General features: G+C 52.2%; 1 protein-coding gene across 1 annotated transcript in view; it reads right to left on the bottom strand.

Moving 5' to 3' along the window:
• Positions 1-22046, bottom strand: part of DNAH10 (dynein axonemal heavy chain 10) — a 135871-nt gene that overhangs the window by 13526 nt on the left and 100299 nt on the right. The window contains exons 45-63 of the mRNA XM_066260762.1: positions 21640-21785; positions 20342-20494; positions 18878-19138; positions 16979-17151; positions 15928-16021; positions 15469-15636; positions 14730-14918; positions 13453-13624; positions 12748-12951; positions 12043-12123; positions 9333-9530; positions 8287-8448; positions 6749-6923; positions 6059-6240; positions 4833-4969; positions 3703-3920; positions 2186-2407; positions 1818-1965; positions 39-318 (exon numbers count right to left, since the gene is read on the bottom strand). Of these exons, the coding sequence (XP_066116859.1) occupies positions 39-318; positions 1818-1965; positions 2186-2407; positions 3703-3920; positions 4833-4969; positions 6059-6240; positions 6749-6923; positions 8287-8448; positions 9333-9530; positions 12043-12123; positions 12748-12951; positions 13453-13624; positions 14730-14918; positions 15469-15636; positions 15928-16021; positions 16979-17151; positions 18878-19138; positions 20342-20494; positions 21640-21785 (3363 nt within the window). The remainder of the gene's footprint in view (positions 1-38; positions 319-1817; positions 1966-2185; positions 2408-3702; positions 3921-4832; positions 4970-6058; positions 6241-6748; positions 6924-8286; positions 8449-9332; positions 9531-12042; positions 12124-12747; positions 12952-13452; positions 13625-14729; positions 14919-15468; positions 15637-15927; positions 16022-16978; positions 17152-18877; positions 19139-20341; positions 20495-21639; positions 21786-22046) is intronic.

Raw genomic sequence — 22046 nt, 5'->3', positions numbered from 1 at the left:
TGTGAAAGCCCTGGCCGCAGACTTCTGTGGCCCCTCACCGGTGTAGTTGATCACCATGGCTTTCCCGAACACGGACGGGGAGTACCGGGGGTTGGCCAGCTTGGTGTTGAGATAGAGCCTGAAGTTGGGGTCGTAGTCCACTTCCTTGTCCCCCAGGATGATGACCTGCCGGCCCTGGGAGACCCGAATGTTCTTCTCCAGGACGTTGTCGATAATGGGGTCGATGTACTCGTCCACGTCGTGGAACAGGAAGGGCGTCCCATACTTGATGGACATCTCCAGCTGCTTGAGGAAGTCGGGGTCACTAAAGGACGCGACCTGGAGGGCAGGGGAGGCAGATGTAAGGGGAGGAGGAGGGGAGTGGCCATGTCAGAGAGAGGCGGGGGAAGGGAACAGGAGAGAAGCGAGGCGGGTGACCCATATAAACCCAGAAGTCCGCAAAGTCCAGGCTCAGCCTCTTGATCAAAAAGCATACTCCAGCAGCTGGGGGTCGTCATGAGGGAATCACGTCACATCTCTCACAGGACCACAAAAGGCATCCACACACAGAGCCCACAAAAAGGTGTGTTTTAACCCTCTTTCCTTTTATTCACTTCCTGGGGCCCCATGACTGCTGGCACATCTCTTCCCTCAGAGCAGCTGACCAGACGCTTCCTCCAGTGCAGCCCGCTCTCCTCAACGGCACCGGCAACGACTCAGCCTCTGGCCCAGGAATGACCTCCTCCCTCTCCAACGGGGAGGACGGGAGGAGGAGTGGGAAGGGGGCTAGGAGGGGCTGGCGACTTCAGCACTCCGGCAGGCAGAGGGGAGAGGGACACCGAGAAACATCACTGCATTCACAACCCTTGACCCTCTCTGTAGCTCTCCGTGAATCGTAAAGGCAGACACTCCCCCAACCCTGGAACGCAAGCAGGCTCCCCACAACAGCATGCACGCAACCGGGAGCAAGGACCAGAACAAATAAGGAAACAGTAAAACTCAAAATCATGAATTGGTTATTTCAGCAAAGTGATTAGGCCCCAGCAATTTCACCCAAGAAAATAGGAAATTATACGCGCACGTGCGCACAAACACATACACAAAGTGTACATGAATGTCCTTCGCATCACTATTCACAGTAGCCAAAAAGTGGAAACAGACCACATGCTCATCAGCTGGTGACGATAACCATGGTCCACCCACACAACGGAATACGATCCAGCCATGAAAACAAACAAGGCACCGACACCTGCTCCAATGTGGACGAGCCCTGAGAGCATGACGCTGAGTGAGAGAAGCCAGACACATGGCGTGTGAGCCCACTCACACGAAATGTCTACAACAGGCAACTCCACAGAGACAGGAAGTAAATTAGTGACTGCCAGAGGCTGGGGGGTGGGGGATGGAAGAATTAGGGGAACGATGACGATGGGTAAAGGATACAGCACTCCTTTTGGGGTGATAAAAACTGATTCCCTAAATACACTACAAACCACTAAACTGTGTGATAAACAGGCAAATTGTATGTTATATGACCCGTATCTTACACCCTTCCTCCTCCCTTCCACAAAATGAAGTGACGGAGCACCTAAGGCCACAAGCCTGTACCATGGGGGGACCTTCACCCTCGACCTGCTCACAGCCTGGGGGACAACGCGCAGATCAAAAGCAGTGAAAGCCAGGGGTTTCCTCCTGCCCTCGAGACGCGGCAGGGTGGCAGTGTTCCCACCAACCGGGCATTGCTGGAAGCCAGGGAATGCCAGGGCGGGGGGCGGGGAGCCGGCTGCGCCTGAGGAGGGGCAGGGAGGGCAGAGGGCACCGAGGGTGGCCCGGCGTACCCGCAGGTTGTTTCTCTCTTCCTTTCTCTTTATCCAGTTGAGCGCCTGCTGCTGGGGATCGATGCAGAGGGGGAAGCGGCTGGCACGCGTGGTGAGGATGCCGTTCTGCAGGGAAAGCTCATCGGGGGGCAGCCCCTGGGAGCCCCACCTGGGAGGGACAGCGACAGGAAAATCCATTCTCCTCGCCCAGTTGTGAACCAAAGATGAAGGGGAGGAGGGTCAGCCTTCCAGAACAGTCCACCAATCCTGAGGCTGCTCAACCCTCCTCCGAGCCCAGAGCTGGACCCTCAGCGAGCACGCCTGTGCTACGCCCCAGCCGGCAACCCCGGGGAACCCCAGCCCGAGGCACCCCTTGACGGTCGCCCCACCTGCTGATCTCCACGTCATCGGTGAGCAGGCTTTCCAGCCGAAAAGGCTGGCTCAGGGGGATGGCGCGCTCCTGGATGTCCTTCTGCCAGACCTGGTAGACCATCTCGTCGCGGAAGTCCCATGTGAAGGCGCCCTCGTAGCTCAGGAAGGCCGCGCAGAGCAGGCAGTCCCCCAGCAGCTTTACACGCCGGTGCATCAGCTCGTCCAGGTCATGCAGCCACCTGGCGCGGGGATGGGGCTGCGGTCAGCCGGGACCTCCGGCACAATCACGTGGAACCCTCTGGAGGAACCAGCTCGACCCGCTGCCAATGCACTAGCCAGAAGGAAACTTTGAGATGCCCTCTCTTTTGGAGATTGCCAGCCCACTTTGGTGCTTGCCTCCACACAGACTCAGTGTTTTGAAAGACTTCATTCCATCCCAAAGCGCAGTGGAACCCAGCATCTCACAGGCGTCTCAACCATTCTGCCTCAAAGCTACTTATTAAGCAGTGCTCTCACATTGTTTCTGGATGCTTAATCAGTAACTTGTGAACATGTCCAGCAGCGCTCCAGAGCCCTGTCCTGCTTGGTGACACAATCCTACCCAGTATAAACGTGGGTGTTCCATTCGGCCTCCCTGGTAGGTAGTCAAGGCCTTCTGGGTTTTGGAAACATTGAACATGGTTTGATCCCCATGGCAACCAATGTTTTCCACTGTCTTCCACACCACGTTTGCAGGGGCTGAATTAGAAACTACTCTCACACCCAGTGGACCAGCCATGGCCAATGGTCTTGCCCATAAGCATCAAACAACCCCGCCTACTTAGGATGGAAGCTCAGGACAGAACAGGCTGCAGGCATCCAGGGACAGTGGCAGGTTCCTCCCCTGGACCCATCCAGAAGGGACTCAGGATTACAAGTCACCAAGAAGCAAATATCCCCAGGACTTGGGGCACCTGACAGGAGGACACTGGTTTCTCTTCGTCACTGCGACTGCTCTGCCTCCTTCATTCTTAATAGTCACTTAATAAATAACACTCAACGACTGCCTGACCAGGCGGTGGTGCAGTGGATAGAGCGTCAGACTGGAACACAGAGGACCCAGGTTTGAAACCCTGAGGTCATCAGCTTGAACGTGGGCTCACCAGCTTGAGTGTGGGGTCATTGGCTTGAGTCCAAAGGTCGCTGGCTTGAAGCCCAAAGTCACTGGCTTGAAGCCCAAAGTCACTGACTTGAGCAAGGGGTCACTCACTCTGCTGTAGCCCCCCAGTCAAGGCACATATGAGAATGCAATCACTGAACAACTAAGGTGCCGCAATGAAGGATTAATGCTACTCATCTCTCTCCCTTCCTGCCTGTCCCTATCTGTCCCTTTCTCTCTCTGTCAAAAAAAAGTAATAATAGCAAAAAAAATAACACTCAATGACTAATGAAAATGTAACCTATAGAACGGCCATTAGCCACCTTAAACACTAGCTCACACACAGACCACTAGGTTTGCTCCGAGCCGCCTGCCGGGGCTCCGGGGCCAGCTGACCTGACGTTCTCAGAGCCCAGCCCCGAGATGAGCTTGTCGGCTGCGATCAGCCGCCGCTCCATGATCTCGGCCTCTTCCTGCAGCTTCTGCTTTTCCAGTATGGCCGCTTCATATTTGGCCCCCAAAGCTTCCAGCTCTTTCTGGATTGCTGCCAACTCATTCTGGATCTTCTCTAGCTCACGTTTCGTGAGGTAGAAATTCCGCTCCAGCCTGGCCACCTGAATGAAGACAGTTGGCACAATGGTCAGGGATCCCACAGTGGGCGGGGACAGAACACCCTTCCCCTGGCTAAGTCCACCCAGTGTTTCTAAAGAGATCCAGATACTTTTGGAACCACCATGTGGCATAGCAAGGCCCACACTTCTTTCCTCGGTTACCTCCATTAGGGGGTTTGCTGTAAAAGCCCCTCATCCCGTTAGAAAAGGATGTCCCACATCAGAGTCCCACATCCGAGACCGCAGACAGCTTAATTTTCCGTGTGTGCTGAGATCACAGTAAGCTGACTCTCTGGTTCTAGGTCAGAAACTCAAAAGAATGCACTGAAGACAGTGCTGGTCTCACTACCAGGTTCTAAGGTCTCTAAGGAATAAAACTCGGAGTGATAAAGCAATGTCAAACTATGGCTTAAGATGACAGCACCAGCCTGATCACTCCCTTTGTATAGTGTTGCTCTGACCCAGCGGTTCTCTATTTGGGCCAATTTTGCCACCAGGGGACATATGACAACATTTGGAAACGCTTTTTAGTTGTTGAAACTTGGTGCAGAGGCCCAGGATGCTGCTAATCAGGACACAGGGCACCCCCCCCCCCATGACAAAGAACTGCCCAACCCCAATGTCAACAGCACCCAGGTTAAAAAACCCCGCCCCTGCCCTAACAACAATTCGGAACATCTTGCACGCCACTCTCTTCGCACAACACTGAAGAATCTTTCAGACATAGTTTCTCTCCGTTCCTGTGACGTCTAAATGAGAGTTGGAATCCTGGGCTACTAATTATTGGGGAAAAATGGTTTATGGTGCTTAAAAGCAGAACCTAGTCGGAATTCCCCCAGCAGAACCGTGGAAATGTTCATTCTGACCCCAGACTGGCCCTTTCGGGGCCACACTTGCGTTGCGGGCAGGTGATACCTTCTCTCTTTTGGGCTTGATTTCTTTAAAAACGTCGCAGTAGCCCATGACAGCTTCGACGAACTTCAGCATCCCCAGTCCCGCTTTGCTCACAGCTTCCATTTCCTCAGTTGTGGTGTTGAGGGTCTTCAAAAGACCTAAAGGACAAAGGCGCAGTGACTTTGATGAGCGGTGAGCTGTCTTGGGAAAATAAAATCGTAAACAAGTTGACCACAGACAAGGTAAGTCTAACCAGTTCCTTATTCCTCAGTCACCTGCGAGAGGGACCCAGACAGCTGTCCCGTGGACAACAGAGTGGGTCCAACCCCAAGTGTTTTTAGGTAAGAGGATGTTTAAGATGTGAGTGAGGAGCACAGGTTACTGCTACCTGGGACATCCTGTCACCCAGGCACTTTCGTATGACAACCAGCAGCCCCAGGGGACCCGGCCTGTCAGTGGAGACTCCCACCTGGGTACCAAGGTGACTCAGAACAGGGAACTGGGATTCATGGGCCATTACGGGTCACCCCAGTCACTATCGCCTCTACACACACCCCCACCCCTAGGGTAACTTCACATCTAACCGATATTCGATATTCAAGTAAAGAGACCCTTGGGTTTTTATAGTTGTTATTATCCTTTGTGTTCCATTTAGTTTTCAAGTAGCTGCAAAAGAGCGTTTGATGACAAAGTTCTAAACAAACATCAGGATAAACAATGATGCTACAAACATACTGTCCTCCGCAAAGACCGCCCCCATTTTACCAGCCCAGCACCTGGGCAGTCGGAAATCAGGCTAGCAGGAGAGGAGGGCATTCTCTAACTGAAGTGGGTGGGGCTGGCCGGGGGTGGTGCCATCCCCTCCTCCGCATCCTCCCTTAGGGGCCTGCAGAGGACTTTATACTGGCAAGAGGCCCAAGAGAAGTCAAGGGACGAACTCTGGGCACCTCCACGCCTGTTGGTGCAGGAGATGAGGCTGACTGAGCTCCGTGACAGGGTCCTGCTTCCTTCCAGGAAGAACCAGAGCAGCTGTGGACTCGAACACTCAGCCCAGCCAGCACCCGCCCCCATTTCACGTGCCAGTGCAACCTTCTTCCTCTGGGAGCCATCACCCCACCCACTCCATCCGCAGGCCACAGTGCCATCAGGCGCCCCCACGGCACCCTACTGGCCCCCACCCCTGCCCCAGAGATGGAGATACCACATGAAGAATGGCCCTGGCTGTTCCTACAGTTGTCTATACTCACCTCTGATATTTTTAACCTGGCTCTGAGAAATGGAATCAAAATCAATCTCCATCAGTGACCGCAGGAAATTCGGGTCGGACATCATGCCTTTGGCGGTTTTCCAGTTGAGCTCTCTGTACCCCTTCATGATGAGGATGCACTCACACACTGTCTGCACCTGCTTCGGGGGCTTAGCAAAGGACCTGGCGAGAGGCGGACACGTGTAGGTTGCAGCCGGGATCCAGCCCGAACGGGGATTCCAGGAAACACGGCTCAGCCCAGAGATTGGCCCTGGAGATGGTAAGGAACGCCGAGGGACCCACCTCCCAACACGAATGTGGGCCCCCCGGGGGGGGCAAGCTCCCCTGAGGGCAGGTTTGGGGTCTCATCCTTTGGGTCACCCCCAAGGGCACCAACCAGTAGTCAGGGTGAAGCCAGAGAATCTGTGCTTTTAATTGCATCCTGGGGTGAGTCGGCCTGGACTCCATGACCCGCTACCAAGCATCTGGAGGGCCTGGGGCAAGCCCCCTCACCTCCCTGGGTCCTCTTCCCTCATCAGCAAATGAAGATGACATTCCCCACCACAGAACATGCCTGGCACAGCGGCCGGCACATGGCGAGGTTCTATAAACGCCTAACCACCATGAGGACCAGAACCACTTTCAGCAGCAACCTTGGGGATGAGCCCAGCTGGGAGACAGCCATTGCTACCTAATCTCAGTCACATCTGACTTGTCCAGCTTCTGCAGCTCCAGCTTGGCGGCCTCCAGGATAGGCATGACCTCGGCGAGGGCCGTCTCGGCCTCCGCCTTCTCCACCGCGATGACCTTGTTCTGCTCCTCTATCTCCGCCGCTTTCTCTTCTGCCAGCGCCTTCTTTTCCTCCGCTGTGGGGGGAGGGGAGGTCAGGGAAGGTCCTAGGTGTGGGGCCCATGGACCACTTCTACTGAGCCAAAGCAGTACACCGCCCTCCAGCTTCATTGCTGGGCCACGGGGGGACCTAATGAGCTTTGGCCAATAAGGTGGCCTCAGGTGTTCCATGAGAACAGAAGTCCTCATGGTACACGGGGTCTCCAACACCAGGACAGCGGCTCCAACTCTGACCTTCCCCACCATGTCCCGCCTACTCCATCCCACGTGACACCCCCAGGTCTTCTTGGCCAGTGTTAGCTGGGGACAGCAGGCTGCCTGCCTTGTGTTTCAGGCTCACTGAGCTCTCTCTGCCTTTTCATCACCATTTCCTGTGTTCACTCAGGTCCAGCTCAAAAGCCACTCCACCCCCCACAGTGGCCTCTGTGCCATCTGTTGTTCTGTCTCATCACCCTGTTTATTTGCTTCATGACACTGACCATGATCTGAAATTTCATCGCTGGCTTGCTAATGGTCTGGTTCTGCTCACTAGAGTACAAGAATCTCCCGAGAGCTGTAACTATAATGTCTAGAACAGGGCATGGCTCACAGTAGGTACGGTGGTTCAATAAGGTTCCCCCAAGATTCAAGTCTACCCAGAACCATAAAATGTCACCTTATTTGGAAAGGATATCTTTGTAGATGTCATTAGTCCACATGAGGCCTTACTGGGTTAGGGTGGGCCCTAAATCCAATAACTGTGTCCACGGGAGGACACAGACAGAGGGAAGTGGTCATGTGATGATGGAGGCAGAGGCTGGAATAATGTATCCAGAAGCCAAAGGCTGCCCAGGACTCCAGCCAGCACCAGGAGCTGACGAGACGAGGTCGGAGCCGCCCCCAGAGCTTCTCAGGAAGCCCAGGCCTGCAGACCCTTCACTTCGGATTTCTAGCCACCAGAACTGTCAGAGAACAACTTCTGATTTCAAGTCACCCAGTCTGTGGTGCTGTGTGACGGCAGCCTCAGGAAATAAATACGGTAGGTGTTCAATAAACGTGTGCTGAGTGCACGAGCACCTCCTGATGTGGCCTTCTCTCGGGACTGAGGTTCACAGCCACCAAGCAGACACCGGCGGATGTCTGCAGCAGAGAGACGATGTTTCTGCTCCTGTCAAATTCTAAAGCCACCAGCTCTGGGGTCCTGCAAGTGGTAAGGGTCTCCATGGCCACTAAAGGGGGATTGATACTAACTTAGAAAAAAAAGTCAATCGAAGGGTCAAAAGATGGCCATTCTCACCACCTAGAGTGGCCTCTCCAGAGGTACCCCCCTCTGGGGAGCCCTATCCTGCTGTGTGTGGGGTGTCCCCAGCCCAGGAGCGGGTCCCACACTCGCACACTCGCCTATGGTCGTGTTGGAGACGATCTCGTCCAGCAGGGCCTCGCAGGCAACAGACTTCTCGGCCAGCACGATCCTCTGCTCGGCCAGCTTCTGGTTCAGCTCGTCAAGCTGAATGGTGGCCTCCTTCAGCTTGTCCAGCCCCCCCTCCAGACGCTTGCACTGAGCTGAGGAAAGGGGACACTGATTTCACCACCGACGTGACGCTGTTCCCAGCTCACCTGCAGTGGCCTCGCTGCGACTCGTCCCACCTGGGCTCCCCGCAAAAAAATCCCTCCGCTGTCTCTCGGCACCAGGCGTCGGCCAAAATGAGTGTACTTCCTAGAACAGCCCTTCGTTTGGCCAAGAGCGTTTTTTAAAAAAGCATTTTCCAACAAAAACGTGTGAAAGGAGTTACACCAAAATTTAGGTAGAGATGACCTCTATTAATAAAATATTAGGAGTGATTTAAAATTCTTCCTTTTGTGTTTTTTATTATATTTTTAATTTTTTTTCTAGAATTTGTATGTATATTACTTTCAGAATTTTTTTTAAAGGATCATATTTTTTTCAACAAGAAAAGTAAATAAAAAATAAAAGCATTGCCCTGGCCCAGAGGGCTCTGTTGGCTGGAGCATCGTCCGGAAGCACAGAGGTCGCCGGTTCGATTCCCTGGTCAGGGTTAATACAGGAGCAACTTGACATCCCTGTCTCTCTCTCTTTCCCCCTTCCTCTCCTGATGAAATCAATAAATAAAAACTTTAAAATATAAATATATAAAATAAAGCATTTTCAGTAGAGCATATTGCTCCCATGAGCCATCTCTGACACTATAAAAATTTGGAGCTAAGAAAGTCCACAGCCCAATACAGAAGAATAAAAATGAGGGCATGCCCGGGCCCTGCCCACAAAGGAGAATCCCTCCAAAATTCAGCATCCAAACTGTCCTGCTTCTGCCTCAATCCCAGGCACGCCTGATCCCACAGAGGGGCCTCCACGCAGAGGAAAGGTCGGAGTCTGGATTACCATAAACATGAACAGTTTCTGTCAGGCGTCCCGCTCCCAGTCTCACCTATGTTAAACTGCGTTTTCTCGTCCAGTAATTTCGAGTACGTGTTGATGAAATCAAGGTAGTTCTTGGGGGTTACATAGTTGCTGCGTCTCAGCTTCTGCAGGAAGAGCTTGCTGAACTCACCCACGGACTCGTGGACCAAGACCAGGTGTTCCACCAGATCTTCGATATTTTCCGCTGGGATCATCAGATTATTCCCTACAGAGGAAGGACCAAGATACGTGCTTTGTAAAGAAAGGGGAAGAGCAGTTCCTCACAAAAGGGGGGCACAGAATTCCCACAGGACCCAACAACTGTCTGTACTCCTAGGTGTGCACCCAAAAGAACTGAAAACAGACACATGCAGATTCATGTACACCGGTGCCCACAGCAGCGCCAGTCACAGCAGCCAAAGCGGCAATGATCCAAGTGTCCGTCAACAGCTGATGGATAAACAGAATGTGGTCCAGCCACGCAATCGAATATTACTCAGCCTTAAATATTACTCAGCCTTAAAGAGGATGGGACACCTGACACACCTGGATAAGTCTCAAAAACATGCTGAATGAAAGAAGCCAGACACAAAAGGACAAGTGTTGCATGATCTGACTTCCATGGAGTATCTGGAACAGGCAAATTCACAGGCAGGAAGTAGGTAAGCGGTTACCAGGGACTGGGGGGTGGGGATGCCGACGGGGAGTCAGGATTGAGTGGGCCGCAGTTTCAGTGTCAGTAGAGGGACAAAGATCTGGAAAGGACTATGGTGGTAGCTGCACAACAACGTGAATGTATTTAATGCCACTGACTTGTATACTTAGAAATAGTTAAAATGGTAAATTTTGTGTTATATGTATTTTATCACAAAAAAATATATAAAAAATGTTTTAGGAGCCTGACCAGGTGGTGGCACAGTGGATGGAGCGTCGGCCCGGGACACTGAGGGCCCAGGTTCAAAATCCCGAGGTTTTAAGCTAGAGCGTGGGTCACTGGATTAAGCACGGGCTCATCAGCTTGAGCATAGGACAATCGACAGATACCAAGGTCACTGACCTGAAGCCAAGGTTGCTCGCTTAAGCCCCCCACACCCTGCCAAGGCATGAATAAAAACAATCAACCAACAACTCAAGTGATGCAACTATGAGTTGAAGCTTCTCATCTCTCTCCCTTCCTGTCTAAAAAAAAAAAGTATTTTGGGGAAAAAAAATAGTTGTCACTTGCTGGTGGCTTCTCTGGACCACAGTATTGATCCATGCTCTGAAATTTTCTCTGAGAACATAGAAGATTCTCCTCCTCTCTTAGCTCTTTTCCCCCAAAACTGCATTCTTCATGGACGGGGGAATTGACTATTGACTATGTGTTTATAGAGTCATAAATATGCCCATGATAGGTCCAGGAAAAAAAAGTACTCCTGAAGATAAATTGATTTGCTTTCTTATTTTGAAGATTAATATTAACAATCAAGACTTAAGGTGCTTGAAACTTCAGAGCAAATTCAGAGCTGACTGATAATCAGTTTATCAAAAGGTCCTTCAGGCCTCCTTTGGGCCAGGGGTCAGCACACTTATAAAGAGCCAAACAGTACAGGCCCTGGCCGGTTGGCTCAGCGGTAGAGCGTCGGCCTGGCGTGCGGGGGACCCGGGTTCGATTCCCGGCCAGGGCACATAGGAGAAGCGCCCATTTGCTTCTCCACCCCCCACCCCCACCCTCCTTCCTCTCTGTCTCTCTCTTCCCCTCCCGCAGCTAAGGTCCATTGAGCAAAGATGGCCCGGGCGCTGGGGATGGCTCCTTGGCCTCTGCCCCAGGTGCTGGAGTGGTTCTGGTTGTGGCAGAGCGACGCCCCAGAGGGGCAGAGCATCACCCCCTGGTGGGCAGAGCATCGCCCCTGGTGGGCGTGCCGGGTGGATCCCGGTCGGGCGCATGTGGGAGTCTGTCTGACTGTCTCTCCCCATTTCCAGCTTCAGAGACAAAAAAAAAAAAAAAAAAAGAGCCAAACAGTACATATGAAGGCTTTTTGGGCCACATGGTCTCTGCTGTAATTACTCAACTCTGTGGTTGTAGCATAAAAGCAGCCTTAGAGAGTATGTTCAGTAGTAAGAGGGTCTGTGTTCCAATAAAACTTTATTAATGAAAACAAGCAGGGGGTCACGTTTGGCTTACGCCTAGGCCATGGTTTGCCAATTCCTGCTTTAAATGACACCTAATCAGTTGTTATCCTAAATCAGAGGTCGGGAATCTTTTTAGCTGAGAGAGCCATGAATGCCACATATTTTAAAATGTAATTCTGTGAGAGCCATACAATAACCCGTGTATGTTACGCATTATCCAATAAAAATTTGGTGTTGTCCCGGAGGACAGCTGTGATTGGCTCCAGCCACCCGCAACCATGAACATGAGCGGTAGGAAATGAATGGATTATAATACATGAGAATGTTTTATATTTTTAACATTATTATTTTTTTTATTAAAGATTTGTCTGCGAGCCAGATGCAGCCATCAAAAGAGCCACATCTGGCTTGCGAGCCATAGGTTCCTGACCCCTGTCCGAAATTGTCCCTTTTAAGTCCCCTAAAATCTCTTTGGACTAAACACAACATAAACCCAAAACACATCAACAAACTAAAAACCATTCATGGTCATAGGGAAGGGATCTATCGGACCAAAATTCAGTCAGAAAAGTGATAACAAGTGGCTTTGTCATACCATTGACAGGGTCCCCATATTAGTCACTTACCTAGGAACGACGCAGCAACTGCATGCAGGGCCTGGGGGGGCCAGGGCATGAACCAGTCAATGCCAGTGTTATTTACTAGACCTTGCAAACAAAGAGAGAGGCAACAGGTGACCACGCTGCAGCCCGAGACACGCAACACTGACACCATCTTCGGTACCCAACAGATTGGTGAACAAGCTGGATGTGTCCAAGGATAAGTTGCCAGGGTCAGAGCTGCTAAACCTCAGCACTACTGACATCTGGGCTAGGTACTCCTATTTGGGGGCTGCCTGTGCATCGCAGGATGTTTGGCAGCACCCCTTCCCTGACCTCTATCGACTAGACATCGGTAGTACACTGGCCATCCCGGCCCTGACAACCAAAAATGTCCCCAGGGTACTACACCGTCCATGAGGCTCACACAACTGTCCCAAATGGAAGAGGGCAGCGAGTATGCTGAACTCATTGTGGGCCTTGCACCTGAGCCTGTGAGCGCTGCCTCAGGTCTGAAGGACACCACCCACCCATGGACGGCACAAGAGCTGCTGGCGCTTGGGAGGGACACAGATCTTGTCCTACACTGCGGTCCAATTCCAACCTGAAGGCCGTGCCATGCTTTACTTTGCTGAGGGAAACCTCACAGGCCGTGCACCACTCCCCCCCCCCCCCCCGGCACATGACCTGCCAAAGGGGGAGCACAGATCTGGGAGCTCCACTCAAGGGCACCTGGGAAATTTCTGCACCAGGTCCTCAGGTTGTCCCCCACAGGCGACATGCCCAGGACGATGTGCAGGTTATTTGCACTCTTGTTCACAAAGTACTGCCACACAGACTCCTTGGCCAGGCCTGCCCCTTGCCTGAGAGCTTCTGGTCCGATCTGACTGAGGATAGATTCCTTTTCCTCTTCAGGGAAAAGTGCGGGTACGATTCCTAGGAAACAAGGACTGGTGGGTGTTCTAAGTCTCGGGTTATTATCCCTCTGGGCACCGAGAGCACAGAAGCACTGTGTCAGAGGGGACAGTCCAGAGAACAGGGCTGGGGTCCCCACTTGGACCCAGGGCTGACCCCAGTGAGCCTCTATCTCCTTGTCTGTGAAATGGGAATGACAGATGCCTCCTGCTGACCTGGGAGAGTTATCATGAGCCTCAACTGGGGGCAATTGTCCCCCCCCCCTCCCCAAGAGACATTTGGCAATGTGTGATGACATTTTTTTGGTTGTCATAACTTATGTCTGGGGGTTGGGGGTGCTAGCGGCCTGTGCTGCTTGGGCCAGGACAGTTCACCTAGCCGGATCCCACCCATCGGTGACGGTGATAGCCTAACGGTGGCCTCCCTGTGGGGAGTGAACGCGTGAAACGTGTGACACTTCTCCGAGGGCCCACCGGAGGCTGAGCACGGGAACCAGCGGGGCCCGCTCCAGCCCGGTGGCACCTGAGGTCAGCATGTTGTTGACGAGCTCCAGGAAGCCCTCCTCAGCCACGTGCGCATCTGTGAACAGGAAGATCATCCTTTTGTTCTCGATGCCGAGCTTCAGGTAGAGGTTCTTCAGGTCTTCCCGGAAGTTGTTCTCAGAGTAGCCTCGGCTCAGAAGGATCTCAAACACCTGCAGGCCACACAAGGGAACAGCGGTCGCGTGGGACGGCAGCCCAGGGAGGGTGACGGGCCACAGCAGGGGGAGAGGGCCGCTCTAGGACTGGCGGGCTGTGCAGCCGTCTGAGAGGGCCGAGAGAGACCAAAACCAGGTGCCCAGGCCATTCTCACAAAAGACCGCTGAGTAAGAAAAGCAGGACACAGACAACGCAATGCCTCCTTCTGTCAGACACACCAGGGCAGACGCTCTGAGCCCGCACCAGGGGAGGGCCAGAGAGTGTGGAGCGCACGCAGGTCTGTCCGTATGGGCTTATGTATGTGTGGGTCATGAGGGGTTGCAAAAGACCCCTTCGGCTGTTAAAACGAGTTCAGTTTCAGGGAGGAAAGGAAGGCGAGAACCCAGGATGGAAGCAGAGGCCGGCAGGCAGCCGAGGATGGGGGAAAACATAGCAGACACGCCCGCCCTGTGCGCTCACGGAGGGCCGCTTGTCCACAGCTACAGAAACCATGGGAGCATGTGGAAAACTGGACCCAAAGCTTCTAAATTCTTTGAACTTAAAATCCTATTCCACAGGAAACATGTACGTTTTTCTTTTCTTTTTTTTTTTTACTGTTATCTATACGACATGATGGGTGTTAACTAACTTAGTGACATTTCACAACATATGTGAGTCAAACCTTTCTGCTGTTTGCCTGAAACTCACAGTGATGGATGTCAGTTACAGCTCAATGAAACTGGAAAAAAATCTTGTCACGTTTGCAAACCTCTTGTAAACAAAGCAACAGATAAAACTGGAAGCCTTCTGCCTCCCTTGTGTCCTCCATCTCCTGGCCTTCCTGCTTCCTCTCCAAGGAGGCCAACTCCACCATGAATTTAGGTCCAAACTCTTGAGTGTGAAATATGGTGCCAGGTATCAAAAATAAAATTTTTTAAGCCCATACCCTTGAACCCGCCAATTTCCCCATCAATACAAAGAATGAGGAGCTTCAACCACACAGTTTAAAATGACACTGAGCCCCCACCAGGCCCCGTTTTACGTGGTCGGTGGCAGGTTGTTCCGGTTCCGCAGGAACCACCAGCTGCAGAGAGCCACACGTGCGGGACGGGGTGGCCTCACCTCGCAGCCGGCTGTGAAAGCCGCCAGCCGGGCCATACTCTGCTTCCCGGAGCCGCCCACGCCCACCAGCAGGGCGTGGCCGCGGTCCATGCGGATGATGCGGTGCGCGCGCGTCAGGTGCTCCAGCGCGTCGTCGAACAGGACCAGGTTCATCCTGGTGTTGCTTTCATTGTACTCTTCAAGGATTTCCTGCGTTTAAAAAACAAACAAAAAACAAAAACGAAAAACTCCACAGGGTCACTGGGTTTTAAGTGGCAGAGTCTTGCCTTTTGTCCAGAAGGGATTAAGCACTAAGGAGAGGTTTTCTCAGCGTCTAGAGAGGTTGAAATGATTAGGTCACTTGGGTTTGCGGGGACTACGTCGAGCATTCACGATCACCCTTTCCATCTGGCTGCTGGGCAGTGGGCAGGGAACCCACGCTGAATGCGAGGCTCCATTTGTTAAGTTAGATGGAAAGGACCAGGGAGCCCGATGAGTGGTTCCCAAATCTGGCTGGGCATGGAACCCTGAGACCCTCCACAGGCCCCGTGAAGGGGCTCCCGGGGGGTGCAGAGAGCCCAGGGCTCTGTGTGTCCACCAGTCCCTCAGGTCATTCCCACGCACTGCAGGATGTGGGGACCACCGGCTTAGACACACATCCATGCTGCACACCTGGAGAGAGCGGCACAGCCCCACCTCCTGGGCACCCACTCAGGGTTCCCCCGAACGCGCTCCGGAGGGGAGGCGAGCCCGTGTGTACCTGGAACAAAGCCTTGGCCGCCTCGTAATCCTGGATGTCTTCATAAACGCGCATCTCCTCTTCCTGCAGAGCCATCCGGAAGTCTCCAAACAGGATGGGGTCCCTCATTACCGACTCCACGTCCTCGTTAAAATGTTCCGTAACCAGGTTTCGTATGTGCTCTTGTACCTTATGATGTAAGATTACATAAGCACCCAAACTAAACAACATAAGTGTGCTAACACTTGTCAGAAAGAAAAGCATAGGCTAGGATTATCTGACTCGCGTTCAGTTCAATTATTTCCCCCCCAATTGCTACCAGGTACTTAGCCATCCACCCTCCTTTACCAGCTGACTTTTATTTTTGGTGTTTATCTACTATATGAAAAAGGTGTTGGGTTTTTTATGCTCTTCTTTTCACCCGGAGAAGACTTCTGTGGCTAGAGTTTTGTGTTGGCCAGTTGGTGCTGCTTTACTGACCAGCTGCTTGTCGGCCTCGTTGATTAACCGGTCGTGGAAGACTCGTAGACACTCGTTCCTCCAGACTCTCACCATCTGGGCCACCGTCTGGAACCTGCATGGTGGGAGGGGTGGGGCCAGCCAGGACATCATCGTCGTGGAGAGAAGAGGTGGCTAACACTGCCTTCGCCGAGGGATTCCCAGGGTGCAGAGAAGGACGGCATTTCTATGGTCCTTCCCCGCTGCTGGGCTCACATCGGTGAAATTTAATGGAAGCTAATAGATTCAGTGTGAAGACCATCAAGTTGCTGTCTACAACTTATACTACTGTAGGGAAGTAGAAGGACACCACCCATCAATGACACATGTGACACCGCTCCCTCCTGCTGGAATATATGAATTGGAAATCAATATGGGGACCACAAACAGCCCTACTTCTGAGACCCAGCTCCATCCAGCCCTGTATCAGGAGCTTTCTCTGGTTTCTGGCCAAGAGCCCGCCTCCACCCTATGCCCCGGGAGCTGCCCTCTCTCTGCCACCCTTCAAAACCCTTCAAGGGCACCCGAGACAGTGTGGGCAGGTGCCCAGTCCTCAATCCATCAGCATGACATGGATTCACAATGGGTATCTATGCTTCTAAATCTACACAGTGTAAAGTATACCTTAATGTGAATACGTAAGTTTTGCACACCCAGACAAATCCCTTCTGTCCTCTGTGCCTACGTCTCCCAAAGACACACTAATTTAACCAATTTTAACTGGAAACAATTCAATCACATTAGCGAAAGGCAGCATGTGGGCGCATTTGGACTTTAGGAATAAGAACGAGAGGTCAGCAAAGCAGTGCCACCAGGGGACACACCTGTCCCCATGTCCACACCTCTGCCTCTCTCATCCCACCTGCCTTCCAGGGCTGACAAGGCAGCAGGCCTTCAGCCAAGCATTTAACCATTTTCTTTATTTCCTGTAAACAAAAAGACACTGGATGGAATTTACTGGTAAGTGTCTGTCTGACGAAAATAAGTGAGGTCACCTCTACGGGCACATCTTACCAAGGCAAAGCAAACTCACCGCTCGGGGCTAGTGAGGACCAGCCCGTGAAACACCCGGGAGAGATCCCGCAGGTTGAAGATGTAGTGAAACTTGGATGGGGTAGGGGGCAGCTCCTGCACAACGTTTGTGTAAAGTGCCAACGTGCAGCGTGTCAACTTGTCGCTCATGGCCATGATACTCTCGGGAAACACCTAAAAAAATTTTTTAAAAACCCTCAAATGTCTAACAGCAATGAACAGATAAGCCAACTGTGGCTCATCCATACAATGAGACGTTATTGGCCATGGAAGGGAAGGAAACGCGGTCACACGCACCACGTGGGTGAATCCTGAGAACATGGTGCCATGGGAGAGAAGCCCAATGCAGATGACCACACGCTGTCCCATTAATATGAAATGTCCACATTAGGGAAGCCACAGAGACAGAAAGCAGATTAACAGCTGCTGCCGGGGGCTGAAGGAGAGGGCGGAATGCCTGCTTTTGGGGTAATAAAAATATCCCAGGCCTAAACAGTGGTGACGGTTGTAAACCACTGCGAAGGGACCAAATGCCACTGTATTATAAACTTTAAAAAGGTTAAGATAACTAATTTTACGTGAGTTTTACCCTAATTTTAAAGAGGAGATAAAACACCTGAAAAGAGAAACTCATCCTCGGATCTGCTGTTCCCCTGAACGAACGTTCACACGGACTGACAGGGCCGCGTGGCATGAACCAGCTCTGAGTTTGAGTTTTACCATTGCGGGTCTCATGGTTTTGAAAGCAAATGCCCTAAGATGGGGCCCAAACAGGCCAGGTGCCCACAGTTCCTATGGATTCCGCCTGGCTGCTCCACACTTCTGTCTTTCCCGCCTGGACCCTGAAGACTCTGCGTGTGTGAGCCCCACTTTAGAGGGGCAATGCCAGGGCCAGGGGGTCGTTGTTTACATCGATGGGCTTCACATGCGGGGCCAAGTGTTTCATCGTAATGACAGCCATCTCTGGTCTCCAATGGGCACCCGCCACACGCAGGACCCTGGCCACACTCTTAATATGTATGTTTCCCCTTCCATTGTCCCCAAACCCAGTGAGCTGGGAGCTATCCTGTTCTCCTGGTTCCTGATGAGAAGGGGGCCGTGGGGAGCTCAAGGCACGTGCCCAAGGAGCTAGCACCTGGGGACAGACTCCAAAACCCATGTCCCCAGCTCATTCGCCACAGTAACTTAATGAGGAAACGTAACCCAGGGCCACAATGTGACTCCCATGGGCCCAAGGCACTTCTGCCCCTGGGCCCCTTTCTTCATAAAAATACATTATTTTATATTTTACAACTGCACGGGGATAGAGACGAATGTAATTTAGGCTGGATTTCATTTTTCCTTTCTCCTGGCATTGAAAGAAATTAAAGGCCCTGGCCGGTTGGCTCAGTGGTAGAGCATCGGCCTGGCGTGCAGAAGTCCTGGGTTGGATTCCCAGCCAGGGCACATAGAAGAAGCGCCCATTTGCTTCTCCACCCCTCCCCCTCTCCTTCTTCTCTGTCTCTCTCTTCCCCTCCCACAGCCGAGGCTCCATTGGAGCAAAAGATGGCCCGGGCGCTGGGGATGGCTCCTTAGCCTCTGCCCCAGGCACTAGAGTGGCTCTGGTCACGACAGAGCAATGACCCGGATGGGCAGAGCATCGCCCCCTGGTGGACATGCCAGGTGGATCCCAGTCGGGCGCATGCGGGAGTCTGTCTGACTGCCTCCCCATTTCCAGCTTCAGAAAAATACAAAAAAAAAGAAAGAAAGAAAGAAAGAAATTAAACTGCTCACAGGCCTCTAATAGCCCCACAGGCTGCAGGCATGGTGCCCGCTGTGCTGAGAGAGTAAGTTGGCCCTAGGATGCCTCCACCCAGCACAGGGCCCTGGCTGGTCAGACTGGGAACTGAAATCAAGTTACCGAGGTGTGGCCTTCCAGGATGGAGAAATAAATCAAATGCAAGGACTCCTCTGAAGGAAATGGAACATTGAAGACATTGAACAGGGAGATGAATCTCGGGTCCACTTCATTGCGGCCGCCGCCAGCCTTTCCCATCGCAGCGATAAAGCCGAGGTCCCGAATGCTTTTACAGTTCAGCTCCTTCCCACGGTCATACAAGTAGCCTTTCTCCAACAGCAGCTTCAGCAAGGCGATGGGCTGCTGTGTGCCATACTCATCCACCTTGATGTTTACACAGAAAGGAAGAGAATGGTCCTGATCACAAAGCAGAAGGCAGCGATGCCTCTGCCGACCATCCTCTCCCCGTTGCTCTCTCAAAGCACTCTGGGTAGTTTCACAGAGCTCCTCAAAGGGCATAATCATATGTTCATGTGCGTTTGTCTCCCCCGCTAGACTGTGAGCTCCATGAGGGCAGGGACCACATATATTTAGCTGATGAACGCACAGCACCAGTACCATAGGCAGTAAATATGAGTTAATTAGATGAGTGGATGGATGGATGGATGGAGAGATGCATGAATGCATGGATGAATGGATGCATGGATGGTGGGTAGGTGGATGGATGGATGGATGGATGGTGTGTGAGTGGGTGGATGGATGGATGCATGGATAGACAGATGATGCATAGATGGATGGATGAATGGATGGATGCATGGATGGATGGATAGATGCATGGGTGAATATATGGATGAATGGATGCATGGATGGTGGGTAGGTGGATGGATGGATGGTTAGTGGGTGGGTGGATGGATGGATGGTGCGTGAGTGGATGGATGGATGGATGCATGCATGGATGTATGGATGGATGGAGTGTGAGTGGATGGATGGATGAATGCATGCATGGATGGATGGATGGTAGGTGGGTGGGTGGATGGATAGATGGATGGATGAATGCATGGATGGATGCATGGATGGTGGATGGATGCATGAATGGATGGATGCATGGATAGATGGAGGGATGGATGGATCCTGGCTTTGCACAGTCCTTATGGAGAAGATAGATTTTCAGGAAAAAACAGTTCTGTAGAAATGATATAAATTGAAATTCCAGTACTAAGAAAACTTTGCAATGCTCAGGCTCAGCCCCAGAAATACACTCATCATGCATGCTGAAGTTCCCCTTGCTTGGTAAATCCTGAGGAATTCGTGAGAAGCACACCCTCATGCTTCCCTGGGATATGGGGCTGAGACAGTGTTATTATCTAAAGTATGGCTCATGTGGAAACACAATCACCATGGACAAAGTCTCTGTATAAAAAGAGCATCCCAGTAACACTGTCTCCTGTGCTAGCTCCTTGTAACCCGTGCCCTGCAGACATTATGCAGAATAAAGACAGGTATTCTTACACGCACTCATCCCAAACATGCACACAGCAACACAGACGTGAGCACACGGCCCCACCCCACCCCTTACCCTCACACTACCTTTGGCATATTCATGTCGTCCATGAACACCAGGAGGCGCTTTCCCGTGGGGGGGCCGTAAGTGTCTCTTGTTCGTTTTTCCACATTAGCTTCTAAATTTCTCTGGATATCCAACGATGTGGTGCGGGAGGAGAAATTGACCATTAACACAATCTGAAACAGAAAGAGATGATTTCAAAAGTTGGTCTTTTCTTCATAGTATTGGCCGTAAATGTTTGGCCATAAGCCACCATTTCTTTTCATTGGTATCAGAACTAACCTTTTTATAGACTGATGTGCCTGCACTTTTTTTTATTTAGCACTTTTTTAAGTGCTAAGCAAAGCAAGACTTCAGCTCTCCTTTTGCGGGCCCTGTGAGCCTTGGGGACGATGTGGACTGGGGTGGGGGGGCCTGGTTCTGCAGGGTTCTAGCTAGGTGACCTCCAAAACGTCGTTTAACCTTTCTGAGCCTTGTTTTTTTTATACTAAGGATGATTTTAATAACATTTGCTTGTACTACTTCATAGAGTGATTGTATCACGAGATGAAATACACAAAGGCATTTGCAATATGACAAAGCAATGTCCAAACCTAAGTCCCTATCATACCCTCTGTGTCTCAGTAAACGGCATGAAATCATGAACAGCCAGGGGTTCCACCTTTGGAACTAACTGCTGCGAGGAAGGGGAGGGAGGCCCGCGGACCCCCGTGTGGGGAGCATGTGCTCCGGCACGGGGACTCAGGGCCTCTCACTGTGCTTCTTATAGCAACTGGTGCGAGTCCATTCATCAGCGATCTCATTCTTAAGGCAGCAGAATCGCCTGGTGGGCTTGTTCCATCCGATGTGATGGGCTCATTCTCAGAATTTCCGCGTCAGTCGATCTGGGGTAGACTAAGCTAGTTTTCAGGGGACGCTGTGGTCTAGAGAGCCACTGCCCCTAGTGCGCGTGCATAGGAGCTGATGCGTGGGAGCTGAATGTGAGCTCCTGACAGTGAATGCGTGCACACTGTTTGTTGGGCCCAGATGCACCAGCGGTCGAGACAAGGCGGAGAGGTGCCGAGGACGGGACTTCTGAACGCAGCCTCCCTTTGCCTGCCCCCACAGACCTGTAGCTACCTCTGGCTATACACGTCCCTCCTGCGCCCTCCACGATGACGTCCTTAGAGCTCGGTAAACCATGTTGGCGGCACACTCCAGGATGAGTGAGCCCGGCCCACCCCGGGCAGTCCCGGCCCCCACCCCTGCAGGCCCGCTGCGAAGCCCTGCTGACACTCCCTGCCGCCTCTGTGCCGGGTCGCGGGCCCAAACCTTGACTCACGTTAGTCTCTTCGTTCAGGTTTTTGAGGAAGTTCTGGGTCGTGGCTGTCTTCGAGGTGCCAGACTCGCCGACCAGGAGCACAGGCTGCTTGACCTCCACCACCTGCTCCAGCACCCAGGTCATGCGCGTTGTGTCCACGGTGTGAACTACGGAACGTGTTACGGACGGGCACATCACGGAGACACCAGAGTGTCACCGAAGCTCCCAAACCCCACAAGCAGGCTCAGCAAACACCTAAGATGTGACCTTAAAAATGTATCAATGGGTGGCCCTGGCCGGTTGGCTCAGTGATAGAGTGACGGCCTAGCTTGTGGAAGTCCCAGGTTCAATTCCTGGCCAGGGCACACAGGAGAAGTGCCCATCTGCTTCTCCACCCCTCCCCCTCTCCTTCCTCTCTGTCTCTCTCT

This window comes from Saccopteryx bilineata, chromosome 2 (assembly GCF_036850765.1).
Source record: "Saccopteryx bilineata isolate mSacBil1 chromosome 2, mSacBil1_pri_phased_curated, whole genome shotgun sequence".
Taxonomy (NCBI): Eukaryota; Metazoa; Chordata; class Mammalia; order Chiroptera; family Emballonuridae; genus Saccopteryx; species Saccopteryx bilineata.
The sequence above is the reverse complement of the archived record's forward strand: the minus strand, read 5'-3'. Positions and strand labels throughout refer to the sequence as shown.